Source organism: Cryptomeria japonica, chromosome 3 (assembly GCF_030272615.1).
Source record: "Cryptomeria japonica chromosome 3, Sugi_1.0, whole genome shotgun sequence".
Classification (NCBI taxonomy): domain Eukaryota; kingdom Viridiplantae; phylum Streptophyta; class Pinopsida; order Cupressales; family Cupressaceae; genus Cryptomeria; species Cryptomeria japonica.
The window spans coordinates 873193311-873212854 of NC_081407.1; the positions used below are offsets into that span (position 1 = coordinate 873193311).

At 37.4% G+C, this 19544-nt stretch overlaps 1 protein-coding gene across 5 annotated transcripts in view; it reads left to right on the top strand.

Moving 5' to 3' along the window:
• The window catches only part of LOC131076435 (ABC transporter B family member 26, chloroplastic), a 132486-nt gene that overhangs the window by 15034 nt on the left and 97908 nt on the right, over nt 1-19544 (top strand). For all 5 annotated transcript variants that reach the window (XM_059216977.1, XM_059216978.1, XM_059216979.1 and 2 more), the window contains exons 7-9: nt 10220-10274; nt 10420-10490; nt 10629-10731. In XM_059216977.1, the coding sequence (XP_059072960.1) occupies nt 10220-10274; nt 10420-10490; nt 10629-10731 (229 nt within the window). The remainder of the gene's footprint in view (nt 1-10219; nt 10275-10419; nt 10491-10628; nt 10732-19544) is intronic.

Sequence of the window (19544 nt, forward strand, 5' to 3'; positions counted from 1 at the left end):
AGAGATTGCTGCTGCTATTAGACTCTTTTGACACGGATATGATAAAGATTTTGTTAATTTGTCTACTTTGATAGATAAAATTTGAGCAAAACTCTATATTGATTGCTATCTATAGGATTTTATGCTGATGTAGCTGCTGTCCTTGCCAATTCTTTAGATTTTTGCTGAGCTTGGTAAAACTCCATAGTAAAATACAAGAAAAGACACGTGCTTATTATGATGGATATGAGGCTGATTTGAATGTTGACAGAATTTTTGCATTTATAAGTCATACAAATATGACTGCCCTGATGATAGACCTCACTGTTATGACTGAATCCTCTTGTGGCAGAATTGAAATAAACTTGCTGTTTGGAATAAAAGCAAATCTGTCAAATACTGCTGTTTGCTGCTGATGCTGCTTGAAATGAAGTCTGGAATGTGACACATTTAAGTATAAAGCTCACTCTATACTTAGTGGCTCAAATTTTATTAAGTGTAAAATTTACTCTATCCTTAATGTCTTCCACAGCTATTTTTACTTCAATCTCTGCTATTTCAGAACTTGCCAATCCCTTGACTACTAGTTGCCACTATATATACTTATAGCATTTCACTTCTAATTTCATTTGCTATTACGGACTTGAAAGTGACATGCCTCCATTGCAAGGCTAAGTAATAATAGGAACTTATATATTGGTGTTTCTCCCTTTTTGTGAACTTGGTTGGTCTCCATACACAAATGTGCACCAATATGAGTGATTTCAGACTTTTTTTTAAAGATTATTGGCCAATAACAGAGCACCCTCCATGTGATTGCATACCTTTATTTTTTTTATACTGCTAATTGTTTACAAATATTCTGCTCATATGAGCATCAACATGAGACCAATACAAGCTCTTGAAAGCACAACCATGAGACTAATATCAACTCCTTTTGAGCAACCACACCAGGAACTACCTATGGAAGACCAAGAGTCACAACGTAGAAATCCACATATGTAGAAATCATATTCATATTAGAAGCCAATTATGGAAGACCGAGAGTCACAACTTAGAATTCCATATTATATATTCCTTAGGGATTTGTAATTAGAATCCCTTTAATAGGTGTGCCCCTCATCATGTAAATTTGTTCTTTGAAATTGAAAAGTCAAACTCTTTCCACTTAAGTTTCTGTATTTTGGTGGGCTTGCTTTAGTGCATGGTCACTATCTTTGATAAACAAATAGATTTTTATGCTCTAAGGTCCATGTCCGATATTGTATTTATAGAAATTTCATATTTAAAAAAATTATCATGCCATTCATAGGCAGGGCCCCAACTATTGTCGGAGCAATGGAGGGAGACCGGCCCAACCGACATCACTTGTCTATAAATATTCATATTTTAAAAAATTATCATGCCATTCATAGGCATGCGTCTTGGCATATGGCAACTATGTTTTTTGTTTTTGAAAAGTTGATATCTTTGTCTTATAGCATATCATTGTTTTGTCCTACAATCTCATATTTTGATAATCGTAATCGTCTCTACAAATTTTGAAACACAAATTGAAATCCACATTTGTTCATTCATAACATTGAATATCTAATTGCTTCCTTTTTTGTTCGGTGCCCATATATTATATGGCATTTTATTGACCCACACATATATTGCTTTGGAGCTCTTTCATATGTACTAGAAAGTTCTTATGCCTTGATGAATTTTCAGAAGTATGCAACATTCAACCTTCAGCTTTCTCACCACTCTTGAACAAAGTGAAGTGAGAAATGAGAAAAATATAAAGCTTTGAAACATGACAAGTTCTTTGAAAAATTTAAAATCAGGAAATCATGATGTAGAGGTCTTTGGGTATTGTGAGCGCCTTTGGGCAATTTCTTTCCATAGATCCAATGATTAGTTCTAGAAGGAGGATGGGTTTTACAACGATTGGTGTATGTATTGACCAAGAGACTCTTCACTCTCGGGTTTTTATGAAGTCAACGCTGGGCGGTTCGGAACATGAATCTTCTTCTTTTGCTTGTTTTAAATGTAAGAAAATGGGTGACTAGGGAAAACAATGCCCAATTAATAAAGCCAATAGTCAAAGATTTGCAAACAAAAAGAGATTACAAAAGTTGTTGATAAATAAAGCTAATGAGGTGGCTAAAGAAGTTAACAACATTGGGTTTGATTCTGGTATGGATAAAGCCTAAGAAAGCAATGGGGATGTTTCTTTTTGGGGCCCACTGACTTTGAAGAGTTCTAGACCTATGAGGTGAATTGGGATGATAAGCCTCAAGAGGAGGTGTTATACCTTGCAAGGGAGGAGGTGGGTATTGAAGAAGGCCTAAAGAAAGATCATGAGGGAAATACCCAATACACTGAGAAGAGTAACAAAAGAAAAAAGGATGAAGCTCATGTCTAAGATAATGAGTTGTTAGAAGACCGTGAGATTTCTAGCCTTTCTCAGGTTTTGGACAAAAAGAATCCTAGAAGGGAAATAAGATAGAGAATTTCCAAAGGAATGTACTTGAAACCCCCTTCATTGTTAGGAGGGAAAAAAAGTTGTTAATCTTTGCCATCAAAGGGAAGAACGAACTCAGAGGGGAGAACGAACTCCTAACTAGGATGCAAACTAGGAATAGTCAATCTGCAAACTATGTTGTGGAGCCCAAAAGTAATGGGAGACCATCTTCCAAAGACACAAGGGAAAGGGTTGTTAAGAAGGTGATTGCTAATGGGGTTGAGTAGACCATTACAGCAATGTGCTTGATGAGCACCCTAGCTCTAAATAGTGAAAATTGTTTCGTGGAATGTTAGAGGGCTCAACAATCAACATAAACAAGACCTTGTAACTAATCTTTTTCGGAAGCATAATCTGAATGCTTTGCTTATTCAAGAAACAAAATGCTAGTAAATAGATTGCCCCAAAAAAAGGCGCTTCAAAGAATGTAGCTTGTATAGTGCCAATGTTGTTGGTGCTTTTGGGTGCTTTGCTCCGTTTTGGAATCGAATAATTTTGGATGGCTTGGCTTTGATAGATGATTCTAATCATGTTGCTACCCTCATTATCAACAATGCCTACGATGACTTAAAGTGATGACACATATCAAATTCTCATTACAATCATAATAACAAATCGTCAAGAGAAATCCCTAAGCTAGAATGCTGTCACTATTCATCACTTATAGCCTATAGGTTTCCTTGAGAATCTTGAAAAAGCCATGTAGATATTTAGTTAAAGATTTGCTAAAAATGAGCTACCTCTTTGAGATTTACGAACTATGTTGCTCAATAGTTGAGTGGATTTGTAGGAGTTGAAACCCTAGACTTTGCTCAATAGTTGCAATCATGTGGAAATGGAGAAATGATTGACTGTTGTTTTGGAAAATGAATTGAGATTCATAGCAGTTTGTTTGGTCATTGAATTGCTTGTAGGAATTTGACTAAGAACTGGATATCATTAATGTGGTGTGTGAATCAAACCCAAATCTCATGAAGTTTTGCTTAAATGACAGCCTAAAAACCATTTATTGTGGCATAGTTGCTTTCAACATCCACTATTGTTTTAGCATGAAGAATTGTTCCTTTGGGCATGGGTACAAGTTTCGTATGCATGAAAATCCTTCTAAAGTAGATGGAGGGTCAAATTGGACTATTAATGGCCTCTTGGGAGGTTCAAGGGAGTAGTTGGGATATAGTATTATGATACAAAATTGGACCTTGGAAGTGGACTTAATGATGGAAGCTAGGAGGTAGAACATAAGTTTGCAGAAAGAGGCAAAAAGGGGATAGGAAGAAGTATGGAGAAATGCGAGAAATGATCATGATAGTGGACATGATGATTGGATATTGGAGTGAAGATCTAGATATCGAGTGAAAGTTTACAACAAGGATTAGGATGAAAATTTGGGAGAAGATGGAGTCAGAGGTTTGAATTTCTAAATCTTGACAAGTATCTTGCAAAGGGAGAATGGAAGTGAAGTGGGGAAAGCTTGTGGAAGTGGAAGTGGAGTAAAATATTTTGATCTACTTTGAAAGTTTGCAAGAAGGGGTAGATGGGAGATTGCAAAGGAGGGGCGATCTAGATATTGGGATGGGGAAGGGAGTGTTGAGGCTACAGACTTCACAATCGACCAACAAAGATGCCTTCCATATGCATGTTGCAACAATGAGCTTCCTTGAATATTGAGATATGATATATTATAAATGTACAATTGCCTTGATTATATAGGTAAGGTGTAATGATGTATGACAACTACCCTTGATACAAGCATTAAATGCTCAATGCAAATATTAAATGCCTAAGTGACTCAAAGTAAATGAGGTGAACACAGTCTCATTATAACTAACTTTTAGATAATGACACCTAGGACCTAAGTTAACATGTGAATAGGTTCCTGTTGTCATTTTATGACACCCTTGGTCCATCAGTGAGAATCGATCAGAGATATGTTCCATGGACCAGCGCTGCCCCAGTTGATCAAGGAGAAAAGCAATATGAAGTGTGAAGTGTTGCCTTGTCCGGAGGAAGTTCCTTCCTTGGCCTTTTCTTCCTTTCCTTCCTCCCTTGGCCTCTCCTGTTTCTTCTCTCCGGAACTCCGGAACCCCGAGGTTCCGAGGTTCCTTCTCTTTGCCTTCTCTTGGAACTTCGGAACCTCGAGGTTTCGAAGTTCCTTCCCTTGCTGCCTCTTTCTTCTCCCCGAAACTTCGGAACCCCGAGCTTCCGAAGTTCCTCTCCTTTCCCTTTTTCTTCTTCTCCTCGGAACTCCAGAATACCGAGGTTCCGAAGTTCCTTCTTTTTTCTCCCCTTTCCCGGAACTCCGGAACCCCAAGGTTCCAAAGTTCCTTTGGCAAGGGAAGGGAACTTTGGAACCTCGAGGTTCCGAAGTTCCCTTCCCTTGCCTACCCGGAACTCCGGAACCCCGAGGTTCCGGAGTTCCCTCCTAGCCTTTCTTCCTTCTTTTCTTCAGAACTCTAGAACATTGAGGTTCCAAAGTTCTCTTCCTTGCTTCCCCTTCTTCTCTTCGAAACTCCGGAACCCCCGAGGTTTCGAAATTCCTTCCCTCTTTGCCTTTTCTCTCTAGTTCCTCCGGAATTCCGGAACCCCGAGGTTCCGAAGTTCCTTTCCTTCTCTTCCTCTCTCTATCCCAGAATTGCGGAAGCTCGAGGTTCCGAAGTTCTCTCCTTAGCCTTTTGAAGTTCTCCGGAACTTCGGAACCCCGAGGTTCCAAAGTTCTTTCCTTGTCTTCCCCACTTCGGGAACCCGAGTTTCCGAAGTACCCAGACTACTTCTGGATTGCAACACTTTCAGATGGCGTGATCGACACTCAAGGCTTTAAATGCTCCGACAGTTTTGGTGACATATGCACTTTCTTTTGTGGAGCCACAAGGGTGCATTTAATGATTTTGGCAGGATTTTCATCAAGGGAGGTACGAGGCCATGCTTGGTGACTTGTGTCATGACTGCATACTCTGACTTTGGAAGGCCAATCAATCCACCTTCTCAGGTATGCCTTTTGTGGGTATGGCTAGGTTGCTTGCATGTATAGAATCAAGTGCATGCACTTCCCTGCACTCCCAGACTGACATACAGGGGTCATGATCACTCTTGTAACCATTTTTCTATATAAAGGCTGTTAAGCCTCATTGTAAAGGGCTCTCTCTCTGTTGCCTTGAGCTTCCCTATGCTCTTTCTCTTCTCTTGAAGATTTGTAATTATCTTGCATTTCTAGAACTGTAAGTTTGGCCTTTGGCCTTTGAATGAATTGAAATTATCATTCTTGCCTCCCTTCAACTTATGCATGCTGTGTATGTGTTCTTACCTTCATCATAAGTGTATGTTTTGTGTTTTTCTTTCACATGTATGTTGTGTTAACCTGTTTCTGGGTGTGACTTGTGGGAAGCCCATTCTCCCCTCTTGACACTTAGCAAATTCTAACCTTCGTACATGCGTTGGGGTCACTCATGCAACTGAAGTTTGTGCATCTCCTGGGTATTTCAGTTGATTCCTTGTGTCATTTCAAGTGGGGAGAGAAACATCTCTTATCTTGGTGCATCACCTCCTTTCATCTTTCAGCATTTCTCTCTTCCCTTTTCTTCTGCAAGCTGTTAGGGTAGTTTAGAAGTAAGATTTGAGGTGTTGAGTTGGTTCAACACTTGCACTTGGATTGAGAAGGAAGCCGACCTTCTCCGGAGATTCAACCCCCTTGCGCAAGGTCCCACACTTCGGGGTTGTTTCCATGTTTCACAAGGTTGCTGAGTTGATAGTTCAGCAAGGGTGCAAGCTTTTGTGATAACAGTTCCCACTAATGACTAGTTAGGAAATAACCTCATTCACACTAATAGGGAGATCTAGATCACTATCGGGATTTAGCAAAAGGAGGGAACAGAGGAAAATGAGAGGGATGAAGGGTAAAGAATTTTGTGGAGATACCAAGAGGGAATGGAGGTTGGAACCGTTGGATCATAATATTGGACAAGTAGGAAATGTTTGATAGTCCAAGGAACGTCCGCAATTTCATAGAAGTAGGCAACAATGACCAAAACACTCCCAAATTCAAAACTTCCTTAGATTTTCACAATTTTCAGATTAGATAAAGACATGGAGGCTGAAAAGAAAGAACACTTTGGCAATTTTGACTTAAAGGGAGGTCCTTAGAGGTTATCTAAGATCTATTATAGACAGTGGGTAAAATGATGCCCAATGCCCTAAAGGGCCAATACTTAAGCAAATTTTTGCAATGTGAAATTGAGTCCCAACACGCACAACCCTTGCTAGTGGTAGGCTGCATAACCTACAATGCCTGTAAAGAAAAGAATTGAATAATGATATGTGGTTCTAGTGGCTATGCTTTCCAGAATCCATTAACAAATGCAATATTAATGAAAAATTTGGTAGGGGATCACTTGGATCTCCACTATAGCATATTAGATAATAACATAATTTGAAAATATAATCAATGCTGAAGCATCCGATGGTAGTTAATCCGTATGAAATCAACAAACTTTTTTATCCAGCAATGGCAACTTGGAAATGAAGCCAAAAATATAGGCAACGTTGGTATGATAGAAAATAAAAGTGTTATAGTAATAGTACAACACAAACTTGATGAAATCATTATGACTGCACTTGATTGGACCTATAGATCCCAATGTTATTGTTGGGCACTACTTGTAAGAGATATGGCTAGTCCAAAAAATGGTGGGAAACCTTGCTACGATTGGTGTGAGCATTGTGCAACCACTAGAAATGAAATCCCCACTAAAACAAAGATATATGGGTCTTCAAGATACATGTCAGCCTTCAATATAGGATGCAGTCACCTTATGAAATGTTGCAATCAGCTTTAAGACATGCTGCATTCACCATTTATGCTATGAAGGTATGACAAGGTTGGTACGCATATGCCTTCCTTGAATAGTAGAACCACTACTATTGCTCTTGTATGATAGGCTGAGATGCAGAAATTTAATTTTTTAGAGCTACAATGGAGTTGATGAAGCGGTATGATAGGATAGTGTTATTTGCATTCACAAATGGAAATGATATAATCTTCTACTTTAGATGGTATGGTTACACCCCTACAAATATGGTGATCACCTGTTTACCACCAGCAAATTCAACCATAATACAAACAATAAAATATGCAATTAGAATCCTTTGAAATATGCTCAAATAATAAGCTTAAATAGCTGCAAACTGTCAAAATAAAATAAATATTTTCAACGACAAATTGAAACTACAAACTTTCAACGCAAATTTGGAAATCAACTGAAATTGGAAATCCTTATACAACATTTAGGATAATGCAATTTTTATGATGAAACTGCCATAAGGGAACTTTAGGGTTTTCATTCTCTAATTTTGTAATCTTGAGGGTTTTTGTCCTTAGAATGATTCTAGGATCACTCTAATGATAAAGAGAGGGTTTGTTTTCACAAAATGATTGATGCCTTCCAATGAGGAACCCCTCTCTTTTTATAAATCTTGAAGGCCTAGCCTCAATGCCTTAATAAAAGATATAATATTTAATATTTTTCTTCAATAGCTGCTCACTTAATCCACTCGAAGACTTGTTCACATCCTTGACTAAAAATATTGAGGAACTCAAGCACTAATTGACATATGATATGCGATAATAAATGGCTTATTTTTCTTTGTTAGGTGGCTCACTTTTTAACTAGTTATTTAACTTGTCTACACCAAGGTTTATTGAATATAATACTTACTAAGAGCCAACTTAAACAGTATAATTGGGATTATTTACAAAAAGGGGACATGACATTTGTGCACCAAGAGTATTAGGAGGCATAAAAAAAACTAGAATTATGGCTGCCCACAATGCCTAATATTTGTATTTGTGGCCCAATGGAAGAGGAGCCCTCATATCTTACCTAGTTCTTAACCTTATAGAATTGTAAAATATGGGTGAGCTCCCATTGCCTCTACTCATGTACTACTAAAATCATGGAATTTTCTCGTTATGTGCTATTTTATAGTCCTTGCCGTTGTATCCTACTGAAATAATTGATGACTCTTCTATTGCATATACCTAGCCTTATGCAATTGGCTCTTCTTTCAACACTATATCTGGTGGAGATAGATAATTTTTCCTTCCGGTTGGTGAATTAGGTGAAGGCACATCTTGGGCCTTTGGGGAAATTACAAATGATTTTCATGGTCAAAATACTTTTGAAGTGCTTGAAGTATTGCTTGTTCAGTGATCAACGTGAGGAAGCCTTTCAAAGCCTAGTTTATATTTTTGCTTGGCTACTTGTTTATTTTTTAAATTGTATGGAAATTGGTGCATGCATTCTCCATATGATGGCTTGTGTTTTGGACTAATCTACTAATGCTACACATTTCCTTAGTGAATTTTCCTTCCTACTTCCAGCTGAAACAATCACTATAGTTCTTTGTCCCCATTTCATCATGGCATCTTCATTGATTGTGGAGTGTTGTAGATATGATTGGGCTATCTTGCCTTCCTAAGGAAACATTAATTTGAAGAATTTTCATCAGTGTCATACCAAGTTGTTGAACTTTACATGATATTACTTGATTGGTTTCTTTTCCTTGAAGTTTGGATACCAGCTTTTCTTTTGGGAGGGCTGATGTAGCTAGCATACAATGCCTTTGTTATGTTTTGTTAATATGGTTGTATATGACTTGTATTAATTGCTTGTCGACTTTCAAGTAGTTATTAGGAGTCAATCGGTAGATGAGTGTGTGTACTATTTGGCAGCCGTTGGGTTCTTTAAAATAGTCAAAGAAAGTTGTTTGATCCTTGATTGATTATCTCTAGTCTTTTATATGTACTACATGTGAATAGAGTTATATTTCTATTACTCCATTTCGTATGTTTTTTTGGTTCATTATTCTAAGTACTAGTTTTATTAAATCTAGAGTAAACAAGATTTAGTTTTTGCTTTTGCAATCTTTATTTTTAGGACTTTAGATGCTTAACTTGATTCATAAGAGGTTGATTGAGGCTATGAAAGTGAATAATATCTCACATAATTTTTTATCAAAACCTTGTAATTTCTTCTTACAAATTTCATGATATTCCTTTAAGTTTTAGAATTATTGTTTAATTATCAAACCTTATATTCTTTATTTTTTAATCTTAATAGGCCAATGCAGCATTTCATAATAGAATTTAAGGTTCAAGCTTTTCTTTCATGGAATATTTGACAAGTCATTGGCTTTAAGTTAGTCTCAAGCAGATTGTCTTTGAATCGAAGGCAAGGTTGTGCTCCTGATCATAGAAGTTAACTTTTTACATAAATCTATTTTGGTAGAACTCTTCTTCTATGCTATTCACAGATTTATTCTGCAGTCATCTTTGCACTGCAATTGCTATTCATTATCACACATTTGGATTTCTCGAACAGAAATTTGGCACTTGATGTGGTCCCTTCAAGAATTCTTTTTGGATGCCCAAACTTGGAAATCACCCCAAAACCAATATTCTCTCTTTGGTCTTAATGTTTTGCAGAAAGTAGATCATTCTGTCTCATTGCAGTAGAACTAAATTTAGCATCCATACATCTTATTTTTGAATGAACTTGGTAATATTAGTGAGATTAAGGGAAATTGTTGTAACTTAAATGATGGATTGTATTACCAATGATTATGGCCTTGCATACTTCATATTGCATTAAGTAAAGCTTCTTTGTATTGGACTATGTTCAGTTATAAATGATAATTCAAATTTCAGATAATTTTTGACTGCATTTTCTGCTCATTCAGGTATCAGAAAAACATGGCAAAATTTGCTCAAGAAGTTGTGGCATCAGCTAATGAGGTATCTGATGGAAAGATTTGCTGTATTAATTGTGATCATCTCCTAAACATAAATATTTTATTAAACTTAAGTTGAAAATTTGTCAGATTTTTACATGGTTTTTGTGGCACAGAATATAATGTTCACTACTTTTGTTCTCATATAGGTAGCACAAGAGACGCTATCTTTGGCAAGAATTGTACGAACATTTGGGACAGAAAAGCAGGAATGTGGAAGGTAATGGGTTGCATCTACTCTTATTGTCCCTTCTTGAAAGGTTTCTTTCATATGTATAGCTTGATTTTCTGACAACAAAGTGTAAGAATCTAAGACTGCCTCTTCCATGTTTCACAACTTTGTGTTTATGGCTGACAGATATTCGAAGTGGTTGAAAAAGTTAGTTGACATTAATTTGCGTCAGAATGTTGCTTATGGATTATGCACATGGAGCTCAAATACTTTTTACAATGCAACCCAGGTAGAGCCTAGACAATATGAGTTTAATAGAATATACAAACAGTTGCAATGGTATATTTCTCAAATTCTTTTTCTAGTATAGGATATGTTTTGGAAGATATTGTCTGCTGAAAGTGTAACATGGAAGAGAAACAATCACATAAAATACACAAGTAACCAACACAGGGTTTTCTCTAAGGAAACATGGTGGGTAAAATTGGGATATGCCTTATTCCACCCTCACCAAATGTAAGGTTACATGGTCCTAGCTTTTCTATTGAGCTTCTTAAGGCCATTATGGCTGATATTAGATGTCTACAATAACTTAACAACTTGTTCTGCTATCAATTTGCCATTCTTTCTGCAAATTACCTCTTACTATAACTTGCTGCAACACTAAACTCAACTCTAGATGACCTCCAAGCATGCTCACTGTATTTGACTTACAACATGCTGATTAATTTTAACACAAAGTTATGGGTACATGTTTTCTCTTCTATGTGACAGATCTGCCTTCTTTTAGTACAGTTACTAATTTGGCCATGTCTGATCCAAAATCACATCAGTTAATTTAGTTAAAGCATCTGGCCTAGTCACTTAGTGTTCTCATGAAGACTTCTCTCACTGAATACTCCTAATGACTCATTTTGCAAGAAAGATGTGTGAGACATGGTTGCAGAAGTAGAATGATAGAGCAAAATGAGGGAAAGGTGCTCTAAGTCCCCTAACCAAATCTATTTAGCCTATGGGAACCTGAGAATGGGCTAATAGAAACCCCAAAATGACTATGTGCAAGAAGAGGACATTACAGTCCTTCCTCCCCAAGATTGCTTGTCCTCAAGCAACAACAAATCTGGATGGTGTAAAATATGCTCTCTCCCATGAAGCATTCTCCACTGGTAAGTTCTTCCATTTCACCAAGTACTCCCTGATAATTCTCTTCCATAGTGTACACTCCCTGAAATCAATCACTGCCTCTGGAATCAATATCAACTTTCCTTCCTCATTCAAAGGAGACAGCTTTTAAGAAGGAACCACATTACATGCAAGTGCCCTTTTTAAGGTGTGATATGGAAGACATTGTGTACCTTGCTACTCTCAAGTAGCTCAAGCTCTTAAGCCACCTCTATAATCCTCCTGATGACTCTAAATGGTCCATAGAAGCGAGGCTTCAGCTTCTTTGACCCACTATTCTTGAGAGTGGACTACCTATAGGGCTGCAATTTCAAATAAACCATATCTCCTACTTCAAATGCATGCATCAATACGATGATGATCAGTGTACAACTTTTGCTGATTTTGAGCATGGTGGATGTTATCCCGCAAAGATCTAATGATGTCTTGAGTTTCCAAAAGAAGATCTCCGCCTCTAGTTACTTTGCAATCTCCAAAAACTAAATCAATGAAGTTGGGAGCTTCATATCCATGCAAAGCCATGAAGGGAGATATCCTGATAGGCATGTGAAAGGTGTGTTTGAGTAACTAGGAATATGATATTATAAGCTATTTCGGTGGATGAAGATGTCGACATATGGCACACATTCCTTACGTTAGTTATTTTGGGTCATGTGAATAATTTATAAAATTAATTGTATCAGGAGTTGAGTAGGCCTTCATTAGGAGTTACCCTTCCATAGTATTATTAGAAAGGAATATATATATATATATATATATATATATATAAAGGAAGGTGATTATCATTGTAAGGGACATGTTGTAATGCCACCATTTTTAAATAGGATATAATAATAATAATACTATAAATGAGAGGAAGAAAGAGGAGGAAGAAAATGAAGAGGAAGAAGAGGAGGAAGAAAATGAAGAAGAGACAAAAGAGGAGGAAAATAAAGAAGAGGAAGAAGAGGGGGAAGAAGATAAAGAAGAGGACAAAGATGAAGAAGTAAAGGAAGAAAAGGAAGCAAACGCAGAAGATGAAGAGGAAGAAAAAGAAGATGGAGAAGGAGATGATATAGTTACATGCATTTTAGATCTAAGAAAGGAAGATTCAACCTTTCTTTTTCATGGATGCATTCAAAAGGAAAATGTTAGTGTCTTTATAAATGCTAGCAGCAAGTATAACTTCATCAACAAGGAATTAGCAAAGAAGATACATGTACAAGCAAGGAACATCAAGGATAGTCAAATATTAGGTGTGGATACTCCAATTTGGATAAATATGTTTTGCATTCAAATTTTCATGCTTTTGGATATCGTTGGAATGGATATTTTTCTTGGTTATCCTTGTTTAGAATCTTTGGGAACAATATGTAATGTCCCCTTCTCAGTTCTAGACTGATGGATGGATTCTCAGCCTATTTTGGAAACCCATAGGCTAATCGAGACTAAATTAGGATTTCTGTCTTTAGGATGGTTTTTAGAGGGGTGTTTGTAGGAGTTTTACAGTTTTCTCTCTGGATTCCTTCTGGGTTTTTCATGAGCTTCAGGATGGTATAACATGCATTCCCATCAGAGAAGATTTTTGAATTTACTATTTTTAGTAAATTGTGATGGTTGTTTGTTTTATAGGGTTTTTTTGGGTTTTTTGAGATCTCCAGTGTGGTTTGACATGCAAATTCATTAGAGATGATTTTTGGACTTACTAATTTTAGTAAGTCAAGACAACTGCTCAGAATGTGTTCTAATGAAGTTTGGAACTGTTGATGTGTTTTTTAGGCACATACGAACACAAAATAAAATACCTAAAGTATCTTATCCTCTCGAACAAAATCTCTCAAATGCTGAAGATTAGCTTTAGGATCACTTGAGGAGACTCCAAGATTCATGAATGTAGGGTCACTACGTGTGGATAAGCTTTGTTGGTTGATGTGATTATGTTGGAATCACAAGGGGACTTACCTTGAATTGTCGAATGCTTGAATCGCTGGAACTTAGATCATCTGATGTTGCAATCTAGTGATGCTTTTGTCCTAGACTAACTTGAGTTTAAAAAAAGAGAGCAAAAGATGAAGGGTTGAGAAATACTATTCTAAGGCCTGAAATGTAAGAAGATGGATGAATGATTAGGCGGAATCCTATTGGGCGAGATCTCACCATCAACTTGAACAATCTGACACAAGCTCAGTGCAATCTTCTAAGGACATTTCAAAGATGTTCAAATTACCATTGAACATTGATCACCATTCAAGTTAATGCATAAACAATGGATGCATAGCAATTTGAGGTTAAGCTCATATCATTCTAGTTCACCACGCAAGTCACACTTACAATCAGCAAGAGACTAGTGGTATGGACTAAATGAATTCCATACAAATGCATTCAACAAATTCTTCCATTCAATCTAATTATTTATCATCTAACATGAAGATCTAACAAGAAACCATGCACATTGTAAAGAAACAACACACTTCGCCATAACTTCAATGAAAATGGAGTTCATTTACAACTTAGGCAACGATTTCTGCCTTCTCCTATTCTATTCTAATTGCTATTCTATTCTTTCTATTCTCCTCTCTATTCACTCTATTCACTATTAACCTTTACAAATGAGAGACTTGAGCCTTTTATGGTGCTCTCAATACAATTCAATGGCTCAGATCCATTTGAAATCAATGGCCGAGATTTTACAATGAAAACCCTAATTAGGGTTTGTTACAACAAACTCAGTTTGGCCAATGAAATGATTACAACACTTTAATATAACCAATAGATAACAAGGGTAGGTGCCTCGGAGTTTGTGCCATCACTGGTGAGTTAGGTACATTGAATCAAGACAAGCTGATGTGGAACTTCTTGGATTGGTGGAGTAGTGACTGGGATGCCACCTCAATCTTGCACTTTGTAGACTTGATTTGATTCATCATCATGAAGAGATGTTGAGAGATATCTCTTGATACTCAACATTATCTAGTTTGCTTAAAGTGATGATGATGAGAAGCAAACATTGATTAACTCTTTTGAAACTATCTGCTTCTTCAATCATGTTTGATGTAGGTCTTGTGATGACTTTGGTTGATCCTCCTTCATTTTGACATACTTGATGAATGATGCAACTTGGTTGAGTGCACTGACTTCGATTCTTGGATTCCCGAAGGGAATTCAAGATTGTAAAACATTTCTTCCATCATGTAGGTTATTTGTCCTTTATTTACCATGGCCTCGAGGTAGTTGAATGATCTTTCTTTATAGTCTGTGATATCCTCATGCTTCCATGATGTGGTGAGATCTTCCCTTGCTTGATTTTCTTTATAGTCTGTGATTTCCTCATGCTTCCATGATGTGGTGAGATCTTCTTTGCATGATCTTTACACACATCCTATTTTAAATTGATCTCACTCTGATTTTATTTAATTTTTTACTAAATCTGGTCAAAAGAGGAGTGATAGTTGTCAGTGAATTTGCTGGAGTTGAAGGAATTCCTTTTGTACAATATGAATTTGCTGCTCTTTATATGAATTTAGACTGCTTAGTGATGAAATCTGCCCATCTGGATCTGATCCCTTAATAGTTGAACTCACCTTTGTACCAATTGAATTCCTTGTTGTGTGCAAGGTATAGTCATGAGCAAAATTCGCTCCAAATATATGGTGAGGTACATGCAAAGTTCGCCCCAAATGTGTGGTGAGGTACATGACTAAAATTCGCTCCAAATGTGTGGTGAGGGACAGGCTTTTACCAATTTTACTCAAATTAAGGAGCAGGGTACATTGTCTTGGTAGAAGAATTTACTCCAAAAGTGATGCAAGGGACAGATTCAAGACAAACTCGGTCTAATCTCGAGGCAAGGTACATGATCTAACCAAATTCTCTCTTGGTCTTGGACAAGGTACATGACATTAACAAAGTTCTCTCCAAAATCAGAATTATAACATGGAGTTTTCATGTGTTTTTACAGGTAGCAATGAAGTTCGCTAGCAAGGGAGAGCAGTTGAAGTCCAAACTCAAATCCAAGTGGAAGAACATCACTGACACAGATCTCGGGCATGTTGATATGGAAGAATTTAAGAAAGAATGTATGGACATGATGGACACATTCCCACACCTATTGCTCGCAGGATGATGCAAAACAGAATTGTCCAAGCAACTAGATTCCCACCAGCCAAAGAGTGTGTCGAGCTGATTGTCGAATGTGCCTTGCACTATGTAGTGTCGTAAATTGTACACCCTTGCTAGGGTGGTACAATTTCACACTTAGTTTAGCACGCCTTAGTGTGTTTTGCATCTTGCATTTCTAATCTCCTTTAAGCATTTAATTAATCAATTTAATTAAATCTAAATCCATATTTCATCACTTCACACATCATAAAGTTGGGCCCTTTACCCTAAGTGTGCCCCTTTTCATTTTATTCCTTCAATTAATCATTAATCATAAACCCTAATTATGTCCTATTTTGACCTTTAAGGCCCGATTTTGCATGTCAAAACACCTTGGAATCAGCTGTAACTTTGGGATTTGCTCAAATATCATCATATCTAACGGCCCCGAAAATTTGGTAAAAAGTTGGTCGGACCATGTTGAAAGTGCACATGGTCCTTGACTTTTTTCCCAAAATTTTAGGAGCATAATCCTATGATATAATAATGCTTAACCCCCCAAAATTGGGGGAAAATTCAAATCCTAGGTCGGTCTAAACATAAAATTAAGGTCTAGGGTTTCATACTTAAGAGCTCTCTTTCTTCATTTGAAGAGGTCTTCTAAGTATCTAAGAGCAGGTTTTTGGAGCAAAAAGAGCCTTCTTTGCAGCGAAAGAGTAGATCTTTGAAGTCATCAACAACATTCAATATTCATCCATCAAACATTCATCAAGCATCATTTCATCAATTGGGGGCTTTCGAAGATGTAGGAGAACAATAGGAGATCACTAACTAAAGATTGGCTTGTACTTCCCCTTGGGGTTGGGTATGTGTTGATGTGTTTTTCATGCACATGCGAACACAAAATAAAATACCAAGGTATCTTATCCTCTCTTGAACAAAGTTTCCCCGAATGCTGAAGATTTCGCCGAAGGATCAATTGAGGCAACTCCAAGGTTCTTGTATGTAGGTTCTCTACTTGTGGATAAGCTATTGCGGTATGATGTGATTTGCTGGAATCACAAGGGGACTTACGTTGATGACCTAAGTGTTTGATTTACTCTGGATATCACTGGAACGTGGGTCTTTATTGATCCTTGATTTTTAAAAAAAAGGGAAAAAAGGATAAGGGTTGGAGAGGAATCTAATTCTAACGCTAAGAATGTAGGAGCAATGGATGATCTTTGATGAAACTCTAACTAAGTCTTGCTTTGACATGCTATGATCATCTCCACAAGGTTAGTGCGATCTTCTAAGGATAGCTTTATGATGTTCAGACCACCGCTACAAGCATAGACACCGTCAAGTTGATGCATATCAATGAAGAAGCGATAATTGAAGTTAAGCTTAAGTTGAATGATTCCAGTTGACTACGCAAGGCAAGTTTGCAATCAACAAACCGCTAGTATTATGGATATACAAATTTCACCATTGGTCATACAAATTTCTTCCATTCATCTAATAACATGAAATTAAATTTGAGAAGTATAGAGACCACGCAAATTGTAGAATCGACACATAGAATTCACCATTCCTTCAATGAAGTTTACATGTCTTTTGCAACAATGTCTTGACAACAATCTTTGCCTTCTCTTTCTACTCTACCCTAAAAGCTAATTGCTCTTGAACTACCACTACTGATTATTGACTATCTCTAACTATTCCCCGACTATTAACCTTTACAAATGAAGATAGAATCAATGGCTAGGATTATAAGATACAAACCCTTATATAGATACAAATTGATGGCTAGGATTACAAGATAGAAATCCTAATTAGGGTCTGTTATAACAAACTTCCTTAACCAATAAGAAAATTACATTCAATAATTGAGAACCAATAGGAAACAGGGGTAGTGTTGTGACGCTTTCACACATCGCCCCATTGCAAATGGGGACCCATGTTTTTTGCTCGTTTTGCTCGTTTTCGCTTTGCTTTTTCTAGGGTTTTGTTAGTTTGTTAGTTGTCTGGATTTAGGGTCAAGCCTTAGGGTTCTAATTACCGTCTTTTCGGACCAAAATCCAGTCAGTTTTGGGAGCTTTTTGAATTTCCTTTTCTAGAATGCAAATTTTGAATGAAATGAATTCGCCAGAATGGTCTAATTTTCAATTGGAATGTTGATGCAGAGCTTAAATTTGTCTAAGTGTTGAAGATGAAATGTGATTTTTTGTCCAATTGAATATTTTTGACCAAATTTTGACTTTTTTGAATTTTGATCCTAGGCATTTCAAATGATTTGTTTTCGCCTTGTGAAGTGATAAAATGTGTAAAATCATGATATTTTGGCCTGTAGGAGCAAAATCGCTCCTGTCCCTCAGTGAAGGACGGGAGCTCGTTTTCAAATATCTTACTATTCTTGCAGGGTCAAGATGAATTACGAATTGGAAGTGATGGAGAAAGGCGAGATCTTTCCATTGAATATAAATTGAAGATTTTCATGAGCACAGAAATGCCTCCAGGGGAAAAATCGCTCCTGTCCCTCAGTGGAGGACCGGAGCTACAAATCCAATTTTGCTTTGTCCTTGCAGGATTTTAAACGTCTTGACGATGTGAAAAGGTCCAGAGAGGTGCATTTTATCAAATGAATATAACTTGAAGCGTCGCCCAGGGGATCACATAGGATAGCAAGTCCGGCCTGAGTGAGGTCCTGATCCTGAAATTTGGCTAAGTCTGGAATGCCCTGATCTTGAATTTGACTAAGTCTGGAAACTGAAAAAACCTCCAAAAACTAGATTTTGCAATATAACTCCTGGAGGTCTGAAACCACTCTCAAACATCCTGAAAGTATATATGGAATATAACTTAAAGTATAAGAAAGAAGAAACATAGAAGGAAATGTCACTTATTGAGAGTGCGAAAAGTCAAATTTCGCTCGTGTCCTTCTCCAAGGGTCCAGAGCGAAAAGCGCTCCTGTCCCTCTCCAAGGGACCAAGGCGAATCGCTCGTGTCCCTCACCAAGGGACCAGAGCGAAAATGATTAGTTGAGCCATTCCTGACCTTGTTCGGACGAATCGAGACATCAAAGGCATGGTGAAGGACGAAATGAGCATGATAGAGCATCCAGACTTGATCAAAACAATAAAATGCTTAAATTCGCTCCTGTCCCTCAGGAAGGGACCAGAGCGATTTTTGTTATAGATGATTTTCTCGCCAAGTTACGACCGATTCCAAGGCATGGATGAATGGAAGGACGCATTATGAACCCGTTGAATATAAATCTGGAAGCTAGCAAAGTGAAGTGAAGCATACAAAGCCAAGATCGCTCCTGTCCCTCTCCAAGGGACCAGGGCGATATGATGATTATATTGCCGTCCCTCCAAGATCAGGACACTCCAAGGCGAAGAACAAGGTACCAAGGACGTTTCGAAGCATCTCCATCAAGCACAAAGTTACAAGGATCGCCACATTGAGGGATTTGCTCTAAAATATCCTAATTCGCTCCTGTCCCTCAGGAAGGGACCAGAGCGAAATTTCCATGAAGACCAAGATTTTGAAAGTTTAACAAGTATCAAGGACGCAAGGAGTTAGAACAAGGGCTCGTTGAAGAAGCAAATAATTCCAGATGAATTAATTAAAGCAAGCTTCTCAACAACATCAAGTTGAATATTTACCAAAGTTACAAGTGTTAGATGAGGTGGCGTCCTAGTCATCATTTCTCCAATCAGTAAAGTCCATCTCAGCATGTCCAGATTCAATGTACTTAACTCATGGAAGGTGGCACAAACTCCGATGTACCTACCCCGGCTATCCATTGGTCGATTTTTCTAAAAGGGACATGTGTCCAAGCAATACAATTTTATCATT